The sequence below is a fragment of the Ursus americanus genome, chromosome 18, assembly GCF_024610735.1.
Source record: "Ursus americanus isolate L20-20 chromosome 18, mUrsAme1.1.p, whole genome shotgun sequence".
Taxonomy (NCBI): Eukaryota; Metazoa; Chordata; class Mammalia; order Carnivora; family Ursidae; genus Ursus; species Ursus americanus.
Window position 1 is genome coordinate 6,831,463 of NC_142144.1, and position 19,880 is coordinate 6,851,342.

Sequence of the window (19,880 nt, forward strand, 5' to 3'; positions counted from 1 at the left end):
GAGAGGTATTTCAGCCGAGGGGGCAGGCAAGGTGGGGCAGACGCTTTGCGTTCCCCCAACTTGCGCTGCACCTGGGAGCTGGTGTCCAAGCAGCCAGCGGGCCGGGCCCAAAGGCTCCCAGAGCAGCCAAGAGGAGGGTTCTCGGGCTTCGGCTAGGGAGCCGCAGGCCAGCGCCGACCTCAGGGCACTCGGCCAGGAATGGCGCCAGACCCGGGGCTGTCATCTCCACTGACTTGGGCCTCCCTGTCCCGTGGGCTGTGGGTGGGAACGACTCTCCCAGGGGGCTGTGGGGCCTCGTCGCCGCAGCTGTGGTGGGCTGGGCAGTGTGTAGCTGACACTCAAGGCCTTGTCCTGCTGCCCACCCCTCGCGCCACACACACACACACACACAGACACACACCCCTGAGCCAACAGCGCTGGCGGCCAAGCAGCCCTGCTCAGCCCGGCCCAGCCCCTAGGCGCGGCCAGGGCCTACCAGACACCAGGTCATGCGGCCAGCCGATCAGATCCCTATACGTGCCTCCAACCCCCCACACCTCGCAGGGCAGGGTGTTCTGCCAAAATCAAGTCGGCTGTGTATGCAGAGAAGAGTCTCTCCTCAGAGGCACCCGTGAGACCCCCAGAGCAGGGGCCGAGGGGGTGCAGGTGGGAGAGGTCACGGAGCTTGTAAGGTGACCCGGCTGACTCGGGACAGTCACGTGAGGGGTAGATCCTCTGGTTTTCTCCATTTTGCAGATGCGGAAAACAAGCTCAGAGAGGTTAAGGTCACCAGGCCACTAAATGGCAGAGAGAGATTTCCAGAGGAGCCCCCGTAGCCAAGCAGCCAGCCCCGAAACCAAAGCCACGCAGACAACCCCAGGCCAGCGGGTGGAGGAGAAAGGAGCCCGGGGTGGAAACCGGCCCAGACTCGGGCCCGGAGCTGCTGATGGAGGAGGACAGAGGGCCCCAGCCCGGGAAGCACGGGAAGGTGCCGGCTGGACCGAGGCACTGACAGGTGGAACCAAGCTGTGCTAGGCACTGGGGACTGTCCGGCTGAGCCTCCTCACAGCCCCACCCCCCATACGGTGGGGGGCTCGGCGTCCCCGTTCTCTGGTGAGGCTAGGAGAGGGGATGCCCCCTGCGCAAAGTCCCAGGGAGCAAGAGGTGGGGCGGGGACGTGGGGAGGGGGAGGGGGACACACTCCTCAGGACCCCAGCACGGCCAGTAAGGTCGGGTGATGCCAAGGGAGGGGGTAGGGGAGCACCCTCCGCTCAGGGGCCGTGAGCAGGAAGGCCTCCAAGAGAACCCCGCAGCACACAGCCTTTGCCGCTGGAGAGCTTCGGCTGACCCTTGGCTTCCCTGTGCCTGGGTGTCCTCGTCCCTGCGATGGAGGTGGGCCTGCTCCCCGCCCCCAGTGGACACTGCCTGCTCAGACACCCAGGACTCCCGAGGCTCGAGTTCTAAGAACTGCATGGGTCTGAAGAGAAGGCAAAACAACCCTTGAGGAGTGACGGTGGTCCCCTGCGCTTGAGCTGTTTCGGGGCTCCTGCTACAGAGGCTCGCTCAGTTCTCTGGGGCCAAAAGCACTGCTTGGAGAAGACGCATTTGGCACAGACACCCCCAAACAGTGTTAGAATGCTGGGGGTGGGGGCGCCTGGGTGGCACAGCGGTTAAGCGTCTGCCTTCGGCTCAGGGCGTGATCCTGGCGTTCTGGGATCGAGCCCCACATCAGGCTCCTCTGCTGGGAGCCTGCTTCTTCCTCTCCCACTCCCCCTGCTTGTGTTCCCTCTCTCGCTGGCTGTCTCTATCTCTGTCGAATAAATAAAATCTTAAAAAAAAAAAAAAAGAATGCTGGGGGTGGGCTGGGGGTGGACAGAAGGCAAAGGAACACTGATTTAGTCATCATTCCTGAGGGCATGGCACGTGGCCTCGCACTCTGTGAGTGTTGGATGGGGACAAGCAAGTGTTCTGAAGGTCTCTGAACACTCCCGGAGGCGTTGGGGATATCACGCATTCCTACAGGATCGAGTTTTGAAATCCAACTGCCTGGGGGCTCGGTCGGTGAAGCGTCTGACTTCGTTCCGCTCAGGTCATGATCTCAAGGTCCTGGGAGCGAGGCCCGTTCATACCCCCCACCCCTGCCCCGTCCCAAATAAAGAATACCTTTAAAAAAGAAAATAAATAAAAAATAAAACCAGCTGTCTGAATGTTACGCCAATGGACACTTGCGTCTTATGATGAAATTTCTAGGGAGAGCATCATGGGCTTAGCTAGTGGACCCAGGGGAGTGCTGGCCCCGGGAGCCAGCAGGCCCCGATAATGATGCAGACGGAGAACTCGGTGTGGGGGTGGTAGTGTTTTTTTGTGGGTTTTTTGCGAAGTTTGAGCAGAAAAGAATGGGTCTAAATAGATTTTGTGCAATACATTATTAAATTTGAAACTGTGACGCAATGAATGAATCAAAGATGACTTGTTTTTTACCTAGATCCCCTAAAAGTTTGTCCAGGTTGGCACAAACTTGCTTTGGGCTCTTTTCACTGGGCAAGTGCAGGGGCTGGAGCCTGCCAGGTGAGGTGAGGGCCATACCCCCTAGGGCCCCATACAGGGGGACTCTCCTAGGACAGTGAGGACGGTGTTTTGGGAAGATGCCGAGGAATCTTTGAAGGGGGCCTGGCTGGGCTGCAGATGAGGGGGCCGTGGGTGGGGACTTCGCGGTCTCCAAGGAGGGACTCGTGGGGCCCTGGACCCAGAGCGGCCTGGCAGATGGGACAAGTCAGACATCTGAAAGATGTTTATCAAGTATGACATAGAGTCCGCTAAGCTGGGGGCCCAGACTGAACGGGACAAGTCAGGCCGACTGAAGGTGGGGATAGTGGGCAGGGGTGGGGGGCTGTGAGTGGGGGTGAGACAGTGAGTCCACCTGGGACTCAGGGAACCCCCAGAGCTCACTGGATCGCCCCTTTCCTTTCTCCTCCCTGCCCGCTGACTTTTGTCCCACCTGTCCAGTTGGCTTGCTCTCTTCTGCTGTATCCAGTCTGCCTTATACCTACCTATTGGGTTGTTTCTTAGCTATTCTATTTTTCGCTTTTGATTCATTTTAACATCTGCCAGATCTTGCTTTAGTATCCTGTCCCCTATAGATATTTTCAAGTTTGTCTTTTATTTCCTTAAAACAATAGAACAATCTAGTCTGTGCCTGATCATTCCAGTATCATCCTGGTATTTACAGGTCTGCCTCCGTTGCCTGTTTTCTGCTGGTTCCCGGTCATGGCGCCACTTCCTTTCGTACCTGGCCGTCTCGGTCTATATTTTGCGCACCGTAATTTAAAAACTTGTTACACGGGGCGCCTGGGTGGCTCAGTTGGTGAAGCGTCTGCCTTTGCCTCAGGTGATAATTCAGGGTCCTGGCATCGAGCCCCGTGTCAGGCTCTGCGCTCAGCGGGAGTCAGCTTGTCCCTCTCCCTCTGTCCTCACTTATGCTCTAATAAACAAAATCTTCAAAAACTATGCATACAAATAACTGAAGTCTTGGATAAAGTTTCCCCCCCAGATTTGTTCGCTTCTGCCACATACCTGGGGTGACGTCAACTAACTGTCAACGTTCTGTGGACCCAGCAGGGATCCAAACCCAACCTCCAAGCTCATGTGAGGACAGACAGTTCTGATTCACCCTGATCCTGACTGAGGTGCTTTGTGAATCAAGGAAGGAGTAGACTCCCTGCCCCGGGCCAGCCGTTGGGGGGGGACCTGTGCCCACGTCACTCCCATAAGGCCTCCAAGCACCCCGCTCAGTCTGCAGCTGTACTTCCAGAGCAAGACACTCACTGAGTGAAACAGGGAGTGGAGACAGCAGAGGCTTAGGAAGGGCGCGCTGGCCCAGTCCTCACGGGCTGTCCCACGGAGAGGGAGCGAGGCCGAGGGCAGAGCCAGAGCCAGCCAGGACCACACAGCGGGGCAGAGCGGGGTTACCCAGGATTACCGAAGAGGGGAACTTGAGGTCTCCTCAGACACTGGTAGGAAATGTCACAGATGCTGTTCAAACCCCAGGTTTGGGGGCTGGAAGGGACTAGATGTCTTGGAGATGCTTATGATTTTATGGTGTTCACCACATCCGTGCCCCGCAGGGTCACACGTCCCCACGGCCACCCCCGAGTCTCTTCTCATGAGCTCAGGCAACATATGCTCGAGCCGCCAGAGTTCAAGATTTTATTTTAAAACAATAGTAAACAATTTCATTGATTTTTCTTAAATCAAACCACCTCACACTTGGCTTGTCTCAGGCAAAAAGTAAAAAATAAAAATAAGAAAGGAAGGGGAGGAAAATGTGGGGACTGACCAACCTTCCCCAGAAATAGGCCCCTGGTCCTGGCATCTGGAATGGCTTTTGGACACGGTCTTTAACAAATGAGAAAAGAAAGCACCAAAATATTGTGCTTCAGCAGCAGATTAGGAACCTCCACAAAGAAAAAGGGTGGGGACGGGGTGTGGAACACAGGGCCCGAGCAGCCTCCTTCAGTTCTAGAAACTTCCAAAGAGTCTGGAAGCATCTCCTCTCCACAACGCCATTTGAGAGTGACTTAAGAGATCGGGTTCCTTCAGGAGAAGCCGCCCTCCACACTGGACAGTGGGGATCTGTGCAACCACACCCCGGACACAGGCTTAAGGATGCCCGAGCAAGTGCCAGGCTTCTGGGAGGGCGTCGAGAAGGACAAGGGAGTGCTGAGAGCACACAGGGGGGTGGGGGGGAGGGGAAGGGATGGGAGGTCAGAGACATCGGGCGCCCATGGCTCCGCTCCCCTCACCCGGCTCCTGGTTCCTCTGCACTCTGGGTGGAGTTGACAACGAACTGCTATGGACGGCAGGACAGAAAAAGAGCTGTAAACAGCCTGGGTTTGCTTACCCACATGTGCAGGCTCTTTTGTCAGAAGGGGACCATTGTCTTGGGGACAGGGGACCGGAGAAAGCCCTTGTGGTGCAGGGTCGATACGGGGAGAATACAATGATAGCAGCCGCCAGATGCGCGCTCTCTCGGGGCCCTGCCCCCCAGACAAGGAAACACTGAACAAGGTTCTGGAATGGCACTGGTGGCGGGGAGGGCGTGGGGGTGCTCCCCTCCTCCGGGGCCCCCATGCCACCTCTCTGTCCCAGGCAGCTGACCTTGGCCCCTCTTCTGTATGCAGGGCGACCGCGGCAGAGCAGGCAGGCCCTTCCGGCCCCGTCTCCAAAAGCCCGTCTGCCTTTGACAAAACCCCAAAATAAATAGTGTGTATTTGTCACGCCACCTGGATTCCCTGGCCCTGCGATCAGAGGCGCAAGCCCTCCTCTACACCACACCCCGGTGCCCGTGCCGAGGGCACTTTCTGCCCGACCAGCGGCTGGCAGCAGCACAGCGAGGGTCTCTGGCCGTGTGGCCCCCTGGCAGCAGGCCCTCCAGGGTCCTGGGTTGAGGGGCTGGCTCAGCCCTTTGGTCCACCTTGTTCATTAAAATTAAAATAAGAAAAAAAAGGCTCCACTTGGTGACTTGGGTCTGTAGAGTTCTCTGCTTCATCCCTCTGTCTGTCATTCTGTCCGTCCTGCAAGGCATCACGCAGGCCAGATCTGGAGGCTGGACCCAGCCACACTCACCGGTCACTGCAGTTTTGTCCCCAGCTTACGCTGTCTGTTCCTACAAAGTGGGGGTGGGGGTCAAATGTCAGGATGCTTAGGGGTCAAATGAGGGGACCCTTGGCATTCAGTGACCCACACCCTCAGCTGTCCCCTCCCTATCTATAGGCCCATCCAAATGGGTGATTGCCCACCCCGGTAGCCCCCGTGATGGACTCAAACTGGGCCAATCAGAGCTCCCTGCCCTGGGACCTGGGATCTAGGACCCAGAGAGGATCACAGTCTCAGGCTGGGCCTATAACCCAGATGTCTCAGTTCTGGAGTTCAGGAACCCAGCCAAGACACAGGGCAGAGGTGGGCCAGGGATGAGACCTGAGGCCAGAGGGACGTGGCTGGAGTCCAGCTAATGCTGGGGATTACAGATAAGCTGACACAAGCAGGGTTCTGTTATATTAGCCAAAACAGACACAAAACGGTTCTCCACCTGGAGCGACACAAGCCAAGGTGCAAGCACGGACTTGATGTTCTACGGGGGATTTGAGTACCTGGTTGGGGGAAGGGCTACATCCACGATGGGCCCGGGAACCTGAGGGAAGCAGGGACAATCTCCCCCATTTTCTAGACGGGGCGGCTGAGACTCAGAAAGAAAAATGGATGGACTTATCTAAAGACTCATTTAAGACTCAGAAAACTAACTGCACCCACACGTCCTGCATGATGTGGCCCCAGCCCCATCCCCTGCTCTGTCCCCTCATTCCCTGGGCTCCAATATCACCTGCCTCTGTTTGGGGGACTCACCTTGGTGAGTCCCCCAAACAGGCTTTGTCCTGCCTTAGAAGCTTTGCAGGTGCTGTTGCCTCTGCTGAGAGCACGCTCTTGCCAACCCTACTTCAATAGGTCCACTCTTTCTCCACGCTCAGGCCCGCCTCCCCTGGGAAGCCGGCACAACCGCCCTGCCCTCCCCCAGCCCCCAATCAGGATCCTGTCACGAGCTCTCAGGCCCAGGACACAGATCACACAGACAGGTGCTCCATTCCTCATGTGCCTCCTGCCTGCCCTGACTGTCTCCTCTGTGCTACCCCCTCCCCCAGCACACGGCCTGGCCCAGAGCAGGTGCACGTGGAAATTCTGGCTGATGAGAGCAGGTGGCGGCCAGCCAGGTGGGGCCAGGTCGGTTGCCTGGGCCAGCTGGGGCCCTTCCATCATTAATGGGATTGCCGGCCCTAACCCCCTCAAATCCCCTTTCCTCATGGATCCAGGGCTTTACCCTTAAGCTCGTTAGGATAATTTGGACCTTGATGCACCAGACACATTTCCTGGATGCTGCAACACCGCGCCCCGGGCCCACCCCAGGGTTCTTCTCACCAGCACGTCAGGACACCTCCCAGGCTTACTCTGGAGTCTCACCTCACCTCAGCTCCCCCTCTGAACATGGGGAGAAATCAGGCCTTCCCCAGCCCTGCTGGCACCCCACCCAGGATCTGGGGCGAGGGGAGAGGGAGAGCCAAGTCAGGAGGCTCCAAGCCCAGCTTTGTTCCAACTTGCTATGCATCCACGGGCAGCCCCGACTCCCTGTGCCTCAGTTTACCCATTTGTAGGAAAGTATCTGGACTGAACAACTCCAAGGGATATCCACATACAGCCACCCTGAGAATCTCGGCCACCCAGCTCTCTGGTTCTGGGCCACAGAGGCTAAAAGCACAGCTCTGGGCCAGACAACCAGGTTCCCCGCCCAGCTCCCACACCCACCATCTGCAAGTCCCCAGTCAAGCGACCCCTCCTCTCTTCTCTGAGCCTCAGTTTTTCAGCAGTAAAATGGGGCTCAGGGGAAGGTTCAGTGAGGCAGTGCAAGAAAAGTGCTGAGGCAAGTGGCTGGCTATTGGGGAGCCCTCCAAAAAGGGGGGCAGTGGCCGATGTGGGGCTCTGTCCCACTGAGGCAGGACCCAGTGACTGCTGGCCCCAACTCACCTGGCTTCTGCCCGGGTTACTGTGTACTCAAACCACAGTACGTTGGGAATGAGGCTCGTGTCTCGGATTAGGAAGAACTCAGAGATAGGCCTGGAGAAACAGACATCCAGAAAGCCAGGACCACATTAGGACATGAGCCTGTCACCAAGCCAAACATCCCCCCACCCCAGTGCCCAAGGCTGGCAATGCACCCTCCCCCACTGTTCAGAGAGTCTTTGCCTGGCCTGTGACCCAGGAGCCACCGAGAGACCCAGACGTGTCACCTGTGTGATACCCAGGCAGCAGCGCTGCCTCACGTTACACACAGCCCAGCAGGCCTCGGGCTGCTTCCTAGGTCCCTGAGAGCACAGGTGTGGAGGACGGCCCCTTGGCTTCTGGGCCTGAAGAAACCACCGGGGGAGGAGGACGCCAGGCAAGCAGGGCCCACAGCCCATGCCCGCTCGAGACGGGGACACTAGGGCCCTCCCAGGGAGCCGGAGGCTGGGGACAGAGGCGGGTGGGGCAGCCCCAGGGCCAGGAGGCAGTTACCAGGCTGCTATCCTAGGGAACAGCGGGGTGAGGACCTCCTGGGTGAAGGCGAACCAGGCGACGGCCATGAGGCTCCCAGCAATGCCCCCATAGAGCACCTGGCTCCACGTGTGGTACAGCAGGTAGACCCTGGGCCAAGGACAAAGGCAAGTTCATGAGACCCAACTGGGCACGGGCCTGCACGATCCCCCCAAGCCCAAGCGCTGGCTTCCCGGGGACCTGTGTGTGCAGACAGGACAGACTCCTGTGAAAACGCACAGCCTCCGATCTACTTCCAGAAGGAGCTGCTCCTTCCAACAGCTGCTCCCCCAACCACAGAAGTGAAGGGATGGTTTGGCTGGGATATGTGTCCCTTCTGCCCAGCCTTCAGCTCTGAGTTTGTCTGCAAGAAGCTCCTCCGGGACACTGGGAACAGATGGCTGACATGTGCAGGTGTCCCCAGAACCTTGGGCTCAGCCAGGAGGAGAGAGCAAGGACTGGGCTGGAAGGGGGAGCGGAGCCCTAGCCCTTTAAAACGAGAGGCCTGGGACCCCTTTCCCAGCCCCGCTCTACAGGCTCTGGAACTCGGGTCCATACGGAGGTCCAGTAGGGACCACAAATCCAGCAAGACCCCAGTGGGCAGGGTGGGGGTAGGGGCTCTCCCTCCCTCCATACCTGCTATAGGAGACTAGAAAGGCCGCGGTGAGGAGACCCAGGGAGAGCACGTGCCTCCACAGCAAGTCCAGGAACCTGGCGTTGTTTGTTTGGTGCATTCTGGGAAAACAGGCCTGTCAGACGGCCTCAGCCCACCGCCTGGAGCCCAGGCCCCCCAAACAGCCCCTGGTCCCATCCAAATGCTGCCTGGGCACCTTCTCCTTGTCTGCAGCTCCTCCCACCCCTGACAGAGGCCAAGCCCCTGTCCAAAGGGAGTCCAAAGAGCTAAGAGTGAGTCCCTGGCAGTGGCCAGCCTGGGCCAGTTCAGGGCCACCCCGGCCAGGGCAGACTCTCACCTTAAATACAGGAAAAGGAAGGAATAGACGGAGAAGAACCACATAAATTGGGAATGGCTGGAGGGCATCCCGTACTTGGTGCCCACTGCCATGTGGGGGCCTGGGAGAGAGAGAACACAGCAGGATGGGAGGATGCAGGCCTCCCCGGCATGTCCCGACCGGGGAACCCCCAGACCCCACGGCCCGGGCCCTACCTCCACAGGGCCGTGGCTCCTGGATGACGTGTTTGATCAGCCAGTTGACCCCCTCGTTCAGCGCCAGGCCCCCCAGGAACGAAATCTGCCAGGGAGACGTGTGGTCAGCCGGGCCTCTGTGTGCCTGCTGGCCACCACCCAGGCCCAGAGACTGCGGAATCTGCCCGAACCTCCCAGCCCAACTAGTGAACAACCCAGAACCGGCCAGGAGGCACCGCACACCTCAAGAAAGGGGGAGGCAGGGAAGGGAAAGCAAAGCACCCAGGATGAAATGGTGCAGCCCCCCTCCCCGGCGTGGGGGCTGGGGGGGAGCACTGGAGGAGCAGCGGAGGGCTGGGCAGGGACCGGCGGGGACCGGCTTACTCACCGTGTGCAGCTCCCGCTTGAATATGATGAGGGTCACGAAACCAACAATGACGAAGACAGGGCTGAGGCTCAGGTAGGCAAGGAGGTGGCCAGAGAGATCACCTGGGGTGGGGCAGGTGGGTACAGGGAGAACAGGATGACGACAGAGCACGGCAAGCAGAAGAGGGGCCAGCACCCCGCAAGTTAAGTGGGGCCTGAGCCAGAAAGGCGGCCCCAGGAGGGCCTGAAGGGCAGGACCAGGCAGCTGTGGAAGCCTCAGTCTACCAGGTGACCACACCAACCCAGTCATGGGCATGATGGGCCAGTGTCTGTTCACTGAGCCCTCCTGGTCATAGATCATTAGTTTAAAGCTGGTGCCTGCGCTGGCCCCATTCTGTAAATGAAGAAACTGAGTCCCACAGGGATTACAGGACTTGCCCAAGGCCACACAGCCAGAAAGAGGTGCGGTCTGGCCTAAAATCCAAGTCTCTGGCCTGAGTCATACTAGTAAACCCATTACCCTGCCAAAGCAGGAATTTGAACCCGGCTTGGTCCGACCTCAGAGGCCAGGTCCTGTACCAGGAGGCAGGCCGGCAGGCACATGGGAGCCTCTGGAACGCAGCGCTGTGCTGAGGCTGCCGCAGCCAAGCCCTGGGCCTCCCACGGAACCTGGGAGTCTCTGGACACTGCAGGGTCTGTCAGGGACCAAGTGAGGCTGCTTTGCCCAATATGGCAGCCTCTCCACTGGCAAGAAATTGGCTACCTACTGCCTGCTTTTTACCCTCCTTACAGGCCAGGAAAGGGGGCTGTGCAGGGATCAGGAGCCCCTTAGAGAGCTGAGGACACTGAAGCCAAGAGGCAAGAGCCACGTCCCCTCTTGGTTAAGGGCAGGGCTGACACGGAGCCCAAAGACTGCCCTCAGCATTAGAGACAAGGTGGCTGTGTGGCTGCTCCAGGGTCAGACGGTATGCATGGTTCACGGTTCAGTTCCTGGGCCAGTGAAAAGGGGACAGGAGCACCCACGTTCTAAAGCTGTGGGAGCTTTGATGCAGCAAGGCCCGTGAGACCAGCTCAGCCCCTGGCACCCAGGACGCTTCCATGTTGGGAGAACCTAGCATGGGAAACAGCCCACACCACCAGCCTGGCCTCACACAGGCAGCAGGAAGGTGCCCACATGGGCGGAGCCCAGATTCCAGGCTGAAGAGATGGTGACACACCTGGCCTCACTCACATCTACCCACGGTACGACTGGCTGGGAACTGGCATGGGCTAAAGGGCCAGCAAGTGCCACTGCTGCCCCAGGCCCACTGGGTGACACTAGGTGAGGCCCTCCCCTTTCTGGGTGAGGCCTGTCTCCTCATCCCCATGATGGCCTGGTCCCTTCCAGCTCTGAGATTCCAGGTCTCTCGGCTGCCCAGCTGATGCCCCAAGCACCAGGTTGTGAGGACAGGGAGTAGCTGGTGCCCCAAAACCTTTGACCATCTCCATGGCTGTCCCACAGCCAATGCTACCCTCGGGCCTTCCTGCAGATGCCATAGAGACTCTGGCCTCGCCACTCTCTGATCTAAGCCCCTGTGTGGCTCCCTCTGCCCTTGGGATGAGTCCCACCTCAGCCCAGCTCATCAGGCCCTGCACAGTCCTGGCCCTGCTTCCCTCCCACCTCTGCTCCAGTTCCCAGGAAGAGAACTCTGGTTCCCTGAATGCTCCCTACCCTGTCCCACTTCTGGCCTTGGCACACACAGGCTCCAACTGAGATGCTGTCTGGGTTAATGCAACATAAATTAAGTAGCCCCCACAGCAGCAAACAAAACAAAACAAACAAAACAAAACAACCTGTTCCTGCCATTGCAGAGCTGTCAGTCTGTGGGGATGTCTGTAACCAGGGCATGGCTCATGAAGCACTCGCTAGCGTAGCTATGGGGCCAGTATCTGTCTCTCCCTCTCCACAGTAGGCTGCAGGAGAGCAGGGACGGGGTCTCTACACCCTGCTCAATCCCCCAAGTCCAGCACAGCACCTGGCACTTACCTAGGCTCAAAAACGATGCTACATGAGTAGAGAAGGGACGAAGGAAGCAAGGATCAGTGTGGTGAGGGCACAAAAGGGGCCACAGAAGAGTTAACAAGGGACCAGGCCTCGAACGAGGCCCCCAGGTTCACCCAGGTCCCTCCCCCAGGCACTCACAGTCCCAGCAAAGGGTCCCTTGTCACAGCCTGGGTCATGCTGCTCATGAACGCCAGGTTCCTTCTTCTGGTTTGTGAGCACTAGAGAAGCTACTCTGAGGCCAGGGAGGGGAAATAGGAAAGTGCTGAGGCCTTCAAGTCCCTTCCCCTCTCCAGGCCTTGGTTTCCTCCTGTAAAGTGGGTTTTTTTTTTTTTCACAGTCCATAGGGCAGAGAGTATATGGGCCTTCACCATTCCAAACCCAGAGCTAGCCCAGGGCCTAGCACTCAGGAAGTGCTCAGTGAATACCGGCTGAATGAATGATGCATAAATGGTGGGCAGGCAGGCAGGGCACAGGCCTGACAGGGCCACCCTGCCCCCAATATAAGCCAGAACACCTAGCATCAAAGTTCCCAGGCATCCAGCCCTGGGGCCCTCAATGGGGCCAGGTACTCATATCTCTACGATGGAGAGCAGTGTGAGCAGGCCCTTCTTGGGGCAACCAGACCTCAATGAGGGGCCCCCAGCTTCACCCAACACTCAATCATCCTACTCAGGGAGGGTGGGATGGGTCCTGGAAAGGTGAGATGATATTCACTGCAGTTACATATTGAAAGTTCACTGTGTGCCAGGCATCGCACTCAACATGTCTCACATCACCGCTAGAAAGAAGGCACTGTGATCAGTCCCACTTTAGAGATGAACTAACCGAGGCACGGGGAGGTGAGGTCATTTGCACCAGGCCTCAGCCTGAACCGGAGCCCAGATACTTTTGAACCTAAGGCCCAAGCTCTGCACCACTCTACTAGCCTCCAGAATGGTCGCTAAAGGACCTCTCAGCTGGAAAAACCTGCACTTTTAGAGATGTATCTGATTGGGAAACTCCAAAAGTCAGATCCCACGGGCTGCCAGTCCCCTAACCCGGCCCGCTTTGTTGTGGGGCAGTACCCTGCTCAGGGCGTGGCACAAGTACTCAAACAACGAATAGCTTCCCGACCTCGGTTTGCACACTCCTAGCAGTGGGTAGCTCTTTGCAGCCTAAAAGCGCTGTCTGAAGGAAAGAGGCACTCCCTGCACGCCGAGGAGGGAGTCTGGCCTCTCGGCCTCCAAGGAGGGCAGGGAAGAAGGGCCCAGGTCCAGGCCAGTCATCCGTTCCCGCCTCACGCAGACCCCAGCCCCATTACAGCCCACCCGCGTCCCGGGACCCGGGGGAGCGGCCCGGCCGCGCAGCCGCAGAGTGCGCGAAAGAGCCGCTCACAATTTCGCCCAGCTCATCGCCGCACCACTGCGCCTGCGCGGCGCGCGCGCCGGCCGAGCCCCTCCAAGCCTCACTATTTGACAGTTCCCACCCGGGTCCCCCGGAGCCCCCTCCGCGGGCTCGCGCGGGCTGGAGCGCCCGGGTCTGACGGGCCGGCCCCAGGAAGGCGTTCTCCGAAACGGGGCCGCCTTTTACCTGTAGGATATTCGACGTGGGTGAGGGTCACCGGCCGCCATGAAGCGGGGAGCGAGCACTGTCCGTCCGCTGCCATCTTACCCGGAGACCGGGCTTCGCCGAGCAGCCAATGGGGAGTCAGGGGGGCGGTGGTCCTGACCTATCACGCCGGGGAGGCGCCGCGTGTCCAATCGGAGGCCGATACAGGTAGCGGCGCAGCCATTTAGCGTGCCGGCCCTGAGGCTGACCCGAATGGCGAATCAGGGAGCGGAGCCCCGGAGCATGCGAGCCGACTGAGCCGGCGTCCAATCCAGGGCGAGCACAGGTAGGAGCCTGGCCAATCACAAAAAAGGAGGGTTCCGGCACAAAACAGAGAGCAGAACAGCCAATCACAAGGTGAAGCGGGCTCACAGTGTGAGCAGGGCGGGCCAATCAGGCGCCAGCTTGGGGGGCGTGTTGAAGTTTGGTGGGAGCTTTGGTTTGGCTGGGACCTGTGCGGAGTGGAGGCTTCCCCGGTACCCCAAGCCCAGCCAGGGTTGGCTGGAGCTGGGCTCCCGTCAGAGCGCACGCTCGAAGCGGAGAGACAACCTCGGCAGGTTGGGGTCTGAGCCGACCCACTTTTAATTATGAGTAAACTGAGGCCAAAGACCCGGTTACTGACCGGCGACCGGTCAAGTCCCACAAAGCGGACAACCCTTGTGTTAAAAGTGTGTGGGGTGGAGGAAGGACCCTTAGTCGAACCACAGTCGGTGCCCTAAATGCTTTACAGAATGGAAGCTTAACTGAAATTGAGAAAGTCTCCTTCCTTCTTTCATTGAATTAACAAAGGTGTTTTGATTCAGTCACATTTTTTCTGCTTTAGGCGTCTTAGGAGCATTTTAAACAAGAAGCCGGTTTTCCACCTACACCTCAGTTTCCCCGAAACATTCCTCTCGGTGGCCACAAGGCCCTGCGTGAACAGCCACGCCTTCCCACCCACCTCTCCTGCCAGATCGAATTACTCAGCCCAGCCAAGATGCCCGGCCCCCTCTCGTCTCCGAGCCTTGGCACAGGCTCTTCTGCTGCCTGGAAAGCATCTCCCCTCCTGCCCCACTTCGCCGGGCTCAGGTGTCTGCCCCAAGTCTGGCTCAGGTGTCTGTTCTCAGAGGTTTCCATGGCCAGGTGAGAGGCCTCCACTGGGTTCCCAGTTGCATCTCCTCTTCGACCTCAGTGCTGACCACGCTGGACCACTACTGTCTGTCTCCCAGTAAGCAGTGGTTCCCTGATTTCATGCAGCACCAAGATCAGCTTGTAGAAATGCAGGTTCCTGGGTCCCACTGGGGCCTGGGTGGACCCAGTAGATCTGAGTGGGAGCCACGGAGTCTGCATTTCTATGTGCTCTGGGGGCTCTGATATACGTAGGTCCAGCCACAAGTGGAGAAGCCTGGGCAACATGAAGACAGGGCCTGGGGGCACCTGGGTGGTTAAGCGGCTGCCTTCAACTCAGGCCATGATCCCAGAATGCCAGGACTGAATCCTGCATTTGGCTCCCTGCTCAGCGGGGAGACTGCTTCTCTCTCCCCCTCCCCCTGCTCTCTTGTGCGCGCTCTCTCTCTCAAATAAATAAAATCTTAAAAGAAAAAAAAAAAAAAAAGACAGGGCCTGTTACATATTTGAGCCTGGCCCAGACTAGTGCTAGAACAAGTGCTCAATAAATAGCGTAAGTCCTCGTGAGAAGTGACAAGAAAGCGCGCAGAGTGGCTCACTCGGCCACAACCATGGGCTGGGCTGAGGAGTCGGGGCTGGGGGGGTGGTGGTAACTCAACCCACCAGCATGCCAGGAGGGCCCCCGGGGCCGTCTCAACGGTACTCAGATCCCACCCAGCCCAGCCTGGGCTTGTCTGGGTCAGCTGGCTTCATCAGCCTGTCACCTGAGCTCGGCTCCCTCAAGCACTGCCATTATTAGCCTGTGAGAAGCAGGAGGTGTGAGGAGGGGGCTGTGAGTTTCCCAGAATGATTCCCTGGCACAGGGCAGCCGTCCTGAGCCTGGCCGCGTTGCCCCTCCCTGGCTGGCAGCCATTCCACTGAGGAGCAAATAGGCCTAGAGGGGCAGTGCCCCTGAACCCAAGCCTGTCTGACGCCAGAGTCCTCTCACCTCAGGGAGAGTGTTCTGGAGGAAGTGATGAGGACAAGGAATTATAAAATGAGAGGGCGTTATCCAGAGTGGCATTTTCCCAGCAGAGGAAACAGTACAAGCAAGTGTCCTGACCCAGGAGTGTGGCGGGTGGAAAGGGCAAGAGAGAGGGAGGGGGACAGAGGCTGGGGGAGGAGGGCTGCCAAGTGCCTGGCCACCCCAAACTTTGAGGGTCACCACCAGTGGTGAGGACAAAGCAGAGCTCGGAAGAGTGGGTTGGTTGGCTGGTTGGTTGGGCTTTGCTTCTTAAAAAAAAAAAAAAATTAAGGGGCCCCTGGGTGGGCTCAGTTGGTGAGGCAACTGCCTTCGGCTCAGGTCATGATCCTGGAGTCCCAGGATCGAGTCCTGCATTGGGCTCCCTGCTCGGTGGGGAGTCTGCTTCTCCCTGTGACCCTCCTCCTGTCATGCTCTCTCTGTCTCATTCTTTCTGTCTCATTCTCTCTCTCCCTCTCTCTCTCAAATAAATAAAATCCTTTAAAAAATTAAAATATAACATTCATATAGGAAATTCCAGAAATCGGACGTGTACAGCTTGTTGAAGTTTCACAAGCTAAGCAACCCTCAGACCAACAACCAGGACCCGAGGAGCCCTGGACACCCTGTCCAGTCATCCTAGTGTGACCGCCATCCCGATTTCTAACCCCGTACATTAGGTGGGTCTGAATTTTGTACTTTCTATAAGCAGAATCATACAGCAGGTACTTTTTGCTTGGGTCTTCTTTCGCTAGCATTGTGTTTGCGAGCTTTATCCACGCTGTGTCCTCTAGTTCTAATGCGTTCCCTCTCGCTGTGCGGCATTCCATGGTGTGAACACACCACACACCACACTTTATTTTCCATTCGACTCACGACGGACGTTTGGGATGTTTCTAGGTTTAGGGAGTTAGGAGCAGTGCTGCTCAGAACATTGTGCATATCTTTGGTGTACCAGTTAGGACCTTTCTGATGGAGATATGCCTGGGAGCCATGGCAGGGTCCCAGAGATGGCAGAGATGACAGGTCCGACCTGCCAAGTGGACGAGAGGCCGGGCAGTGCAGATGTGCACGCTGCAACGAGACGCACGGGAGACTGCAGGAACCTGAGCCTCCTCCCTGAGCTGAGAGGTGGACCAGCAAGGTCCCTGCTGTCGCTCTAAGCAAACTGGGAGGTGTCCCACCCTTAGTCACTTGCACTATTGTCACGACACCCAGCAAGGCAGCGCTGAATGGTCCCGGTTTATAGCTGAGGACAAGTGAGGCTCTTGACAGTCCCCCCAATTGCCAGGTCACTGGGCTAATGTGTGTCAGAGGCAGGATTCAAATCCAGGTCCTCCTGATGGGCAGGTGTGGGTTCTGAACCGGCATCCCGGGAGCCCAACGGCTGGCTTCCCCTTCCCACTCGCCCCAAGGAGTCCTCAGATGAGTCCTGAGACCCAGGCTTTTCCAGAGTCCCCAGCTGTCCCAGGCAGGGCTGGCCTTTCCTCCAGCAGGGAGTTCACAGACAGGGCAGCCCTCCAGTTAGAGGCACAAAGGCGAACTCGGGGCACCGTACCCCACCTGCAGTGGTTTGTGCTTGAAGTCTTTTAGGAAACTCCCCATCTCTGGGCCTGTTTCCCCAAAATGGATCTGTTGCTGGCCGCTAGATGAGAGGTTCATTCATTCACTTGAGAAACGGAGCTCCTGGCCAGTGCCAGGCCAGGCATCAGGGATGAAGAGTGAACGTGACTGGTGGCGCACCGTCCTCAGAGAACTCATTCCAGTGGAGGCTGTAGAGGCCGAAGATGCCAGTTACAAAGACAGATGGTCTCAGGGTGCCTGGCTGGCTCAGTCGGTAGAGCGTGCAACTCTTGATCTTGGGGTTGTGAGTTCGAGCCCCATGTGTGGTGTAGAGTTTACTCAAAATTAAAAAAAAAAAAAAAGACCAATGCCTTCAAGCTACGAGTGACATTTTGGTTGAGAGGAGCCATTCTAGAAGTGATGTTTTGGCTTTAAAACCTCTGGGACGAGCCATCTATCATCTGTCTCCTAGAATGGGAGATTCTAGAAGCCAGGGTCTGGAGTTACAAGCACCATGGTGCCTCGTCCTCGAGACAAATTGTCTGGCTCATCCCTTGTGCTGATGGCATTTTCTGATTTCCGTGGTGCACATACTCTCTCCTGTGGCCACTTTCCAGCTACCACTGGGATGTTCCCGAACGGAGAGTGGAGAAGAGACACACAGGCAGCTCTCACATCTGCCACTGCCCATGCGGTGCCTTGGAGCAGTGCTTGGCATACAGCAGGTGCACAATAAATACAGGAACAAATGAATGTCCTGTCACAGTTGTGTGTACATCCTGGGAGCCATTTATATTGTAATTCAAACTACTGTTTTTTGGGCACTTGGCGTGAGCCACATCACAGACCCAAAAGCCCTTCGAGATCTCGCCCACCACACCCCTCCTCACGCTGTGCGAGAATCAGTCTCGTCTGACAGAAGCCCCTGATGTAAATACAGACGACTCCAAGGTGAAGGACAAAGGGCGTGGATAGAATGCCGGGGTGGGTTCAGGAGACCTGGGCATCCATCCCGGGGCTGCCACGGACTCACTGTCTGCACTGGAGCGGTCACCCCCCCCCGCCTTGTGGTCTCCCCTTTGATCAACAAGGACTTCGGAATCAGTTATCTACCACCGTGTCATGAGCCGGCCCCAAACGTAGTGCCTTAAAACCCTCACCGTGTTATTGCTCGAGATCGACGAATGTGGCTGGGCTCAGCGGGGCGGTTCCGCTGGGGTCACTACTGGGCCCATGGGATCCAAGCAGCCTCCTCCAAGTCTGGGAGTTAGCTGCGGCTGGTGGGCAAGGTGCCACGCTCTCCTCCACACAGCCTCCCGAGAAAAGGAGCCCGGTCTCCCTCATGGCAGCAGCTACTTTCCAAGAGGGCAAGTCCCAAAGCTCCAGTGCTCGAGGCTCAGCCTGCATCACGCTGCTCTTGTCCCCCTGGCTGAAGCAGGTCACACAGCCAAGCCCAGAGCTGTTATGGGCGAGTCCCATACAAGGACATGGATTCCAAGAGGCATGGTTTGTGGGGGCCATGATGTCACTGTCCATCTGCCACAGAAATGGGCCAGGGTTCCCCACGGCCTTCCCAGCTCTGGTCTCTGGGATCCTGAGCTTCCTGGGACATCTTACCCGGGAAGGAAGTGCTCAAAGACGGATGGGGGCAGGGGATGTCAAAAAGACCCGGGAGCCAGCTCAAAGGGGCTCCTGGGGGTCAATTCTGTGACCGTTGGAGCATCAGAAGGATGATTGCAAGTTTCTGTAAATTATCAAATAAATCAAAACTCGTGAATCCACACTGGTGGGGAAAACTCACTGCGGAACGCTGTTCAGCAACTGAAAAATAAAATACTGAGACATGCCGTGCAATGGACGTATCTCAAAAGTATGATTCTATATGAAGAAGCCAAGCACAAAAGACCACGTATTTATGATCCCAGTTACAGGAAATGTCCAGAAAAGGCAAGCTGAGAGAGAAAATACATGGGTGGGGCCCTGGGGGTTAGGGGATTTACTGCAAATGGGCACAAAGGGGTTTTTTGGGGCATGATGGGATTGTTCTAAAATTATATTGCGGTTACAGTTGCCCACCTCTGTAAACCTACTTTAAAAAATCATTCAAGTTAGGGCGCCTGGGTGGCTCGGTTGGTTGAGCATCTAACTCTTGATCTCTGCTCAGGTCTCAAATCTCAGGGTCATGAGTTCAAGCCCTCTGTTGGACTTAAAAAAATTTAAGATCTGCCCGTTCAAGTATTTAGGGGTGAAGTACGTGTCTGACACTCTGAAATATTTTAGAGAAGAAATATTTACATGAAGTTAATACGGTAAAATGTGTATTAATGATTCAAGGTGTTGGTTTGATGGGTGTCCTTTCCAAGGTTTTCCTTTTAATTTTAACGTACATTTTTAGTTTTCACAGGGAAGGCTTTTTTGAGTACCTTTCCAACAAACCTCCTGAGGTCTGACTGCCTGTGAAAACATCCGCAGATCTGGCCAGCTTGGATCTGGTCCGTTCCTACCCATTCCAGGCTTTCGCCCCAGCTCTACAGGGACCGAACCTGAGCCTGACCCTCACCCCCACAGCTGGTCCAACACCGGTATCTTACAGATGTGGACACTGAGGCCCAGAGAGAAGTGACCTTACCTAACTTGGCCCGCCGTCCTGGGGGCCCTCCCTGCCTCGGGACCCATGGACCCTGCCATACTCACAGCCCCCACCAAGCTTCCCTCCACCTTTGCCCTCTTGGACACTCCACCCACTGCACCCCAAAGAGCGAGTCCCCAGCAGTGGCCCAGGAAGCCAATGGCCACACATGTACCCATCAGCATGGCCATGTGGAAGGACGTTGTTTTTAAACCTTTTTTTCTTTTTTTAAAGATCCCACCTGTTTTCGAGAGCGAGAGAGCGAGAAGCAGATGCCCCATGCAGGACTCGATCCCAGGCCAAAGGCAGACGCGTAACCAACTCAGCCACACAGCCCAAGAAG

General features: G+C 57.2%; 1 protein-coding gene across 1 annotated transcript; it reads right to left on the bottom strand.

The window, feature by feature from the left end:
• Window positions 1-4,171: 4,171 nt before the first annotated feature.
• Window positions 4,172-13,343, bottom strand: DOLPP1 (dolichyldiphosphatase 1). The gene is made up of 8 exons (XM_045771204.1): window positions 13,221-13,343; window positions 9,630-9,730; window positions 9,263-9,347; window positions 9,069-9,168; window positions 8,734-8,832; window positions 8,080-8,208; window positions 7,552-7,641; window positions 4,172-5,644 (listed from the first exon to the last, which is right to left on the bottom strand). The coding sequence occupies exons 1-8, from the start codon at window positions 13,294-13,296 to the stop codon at window positions 5,608-5,610; spliced, it is 717 nt and encodes a 238-aa protein (XP_045627160.1). The 5' UTR covers window positions 13,297-13,343; the 3' UTR covers window positions 4,172-5,607.
• Window positions 13,344-19,880: the final 6,537 nt, after the last annotated feature.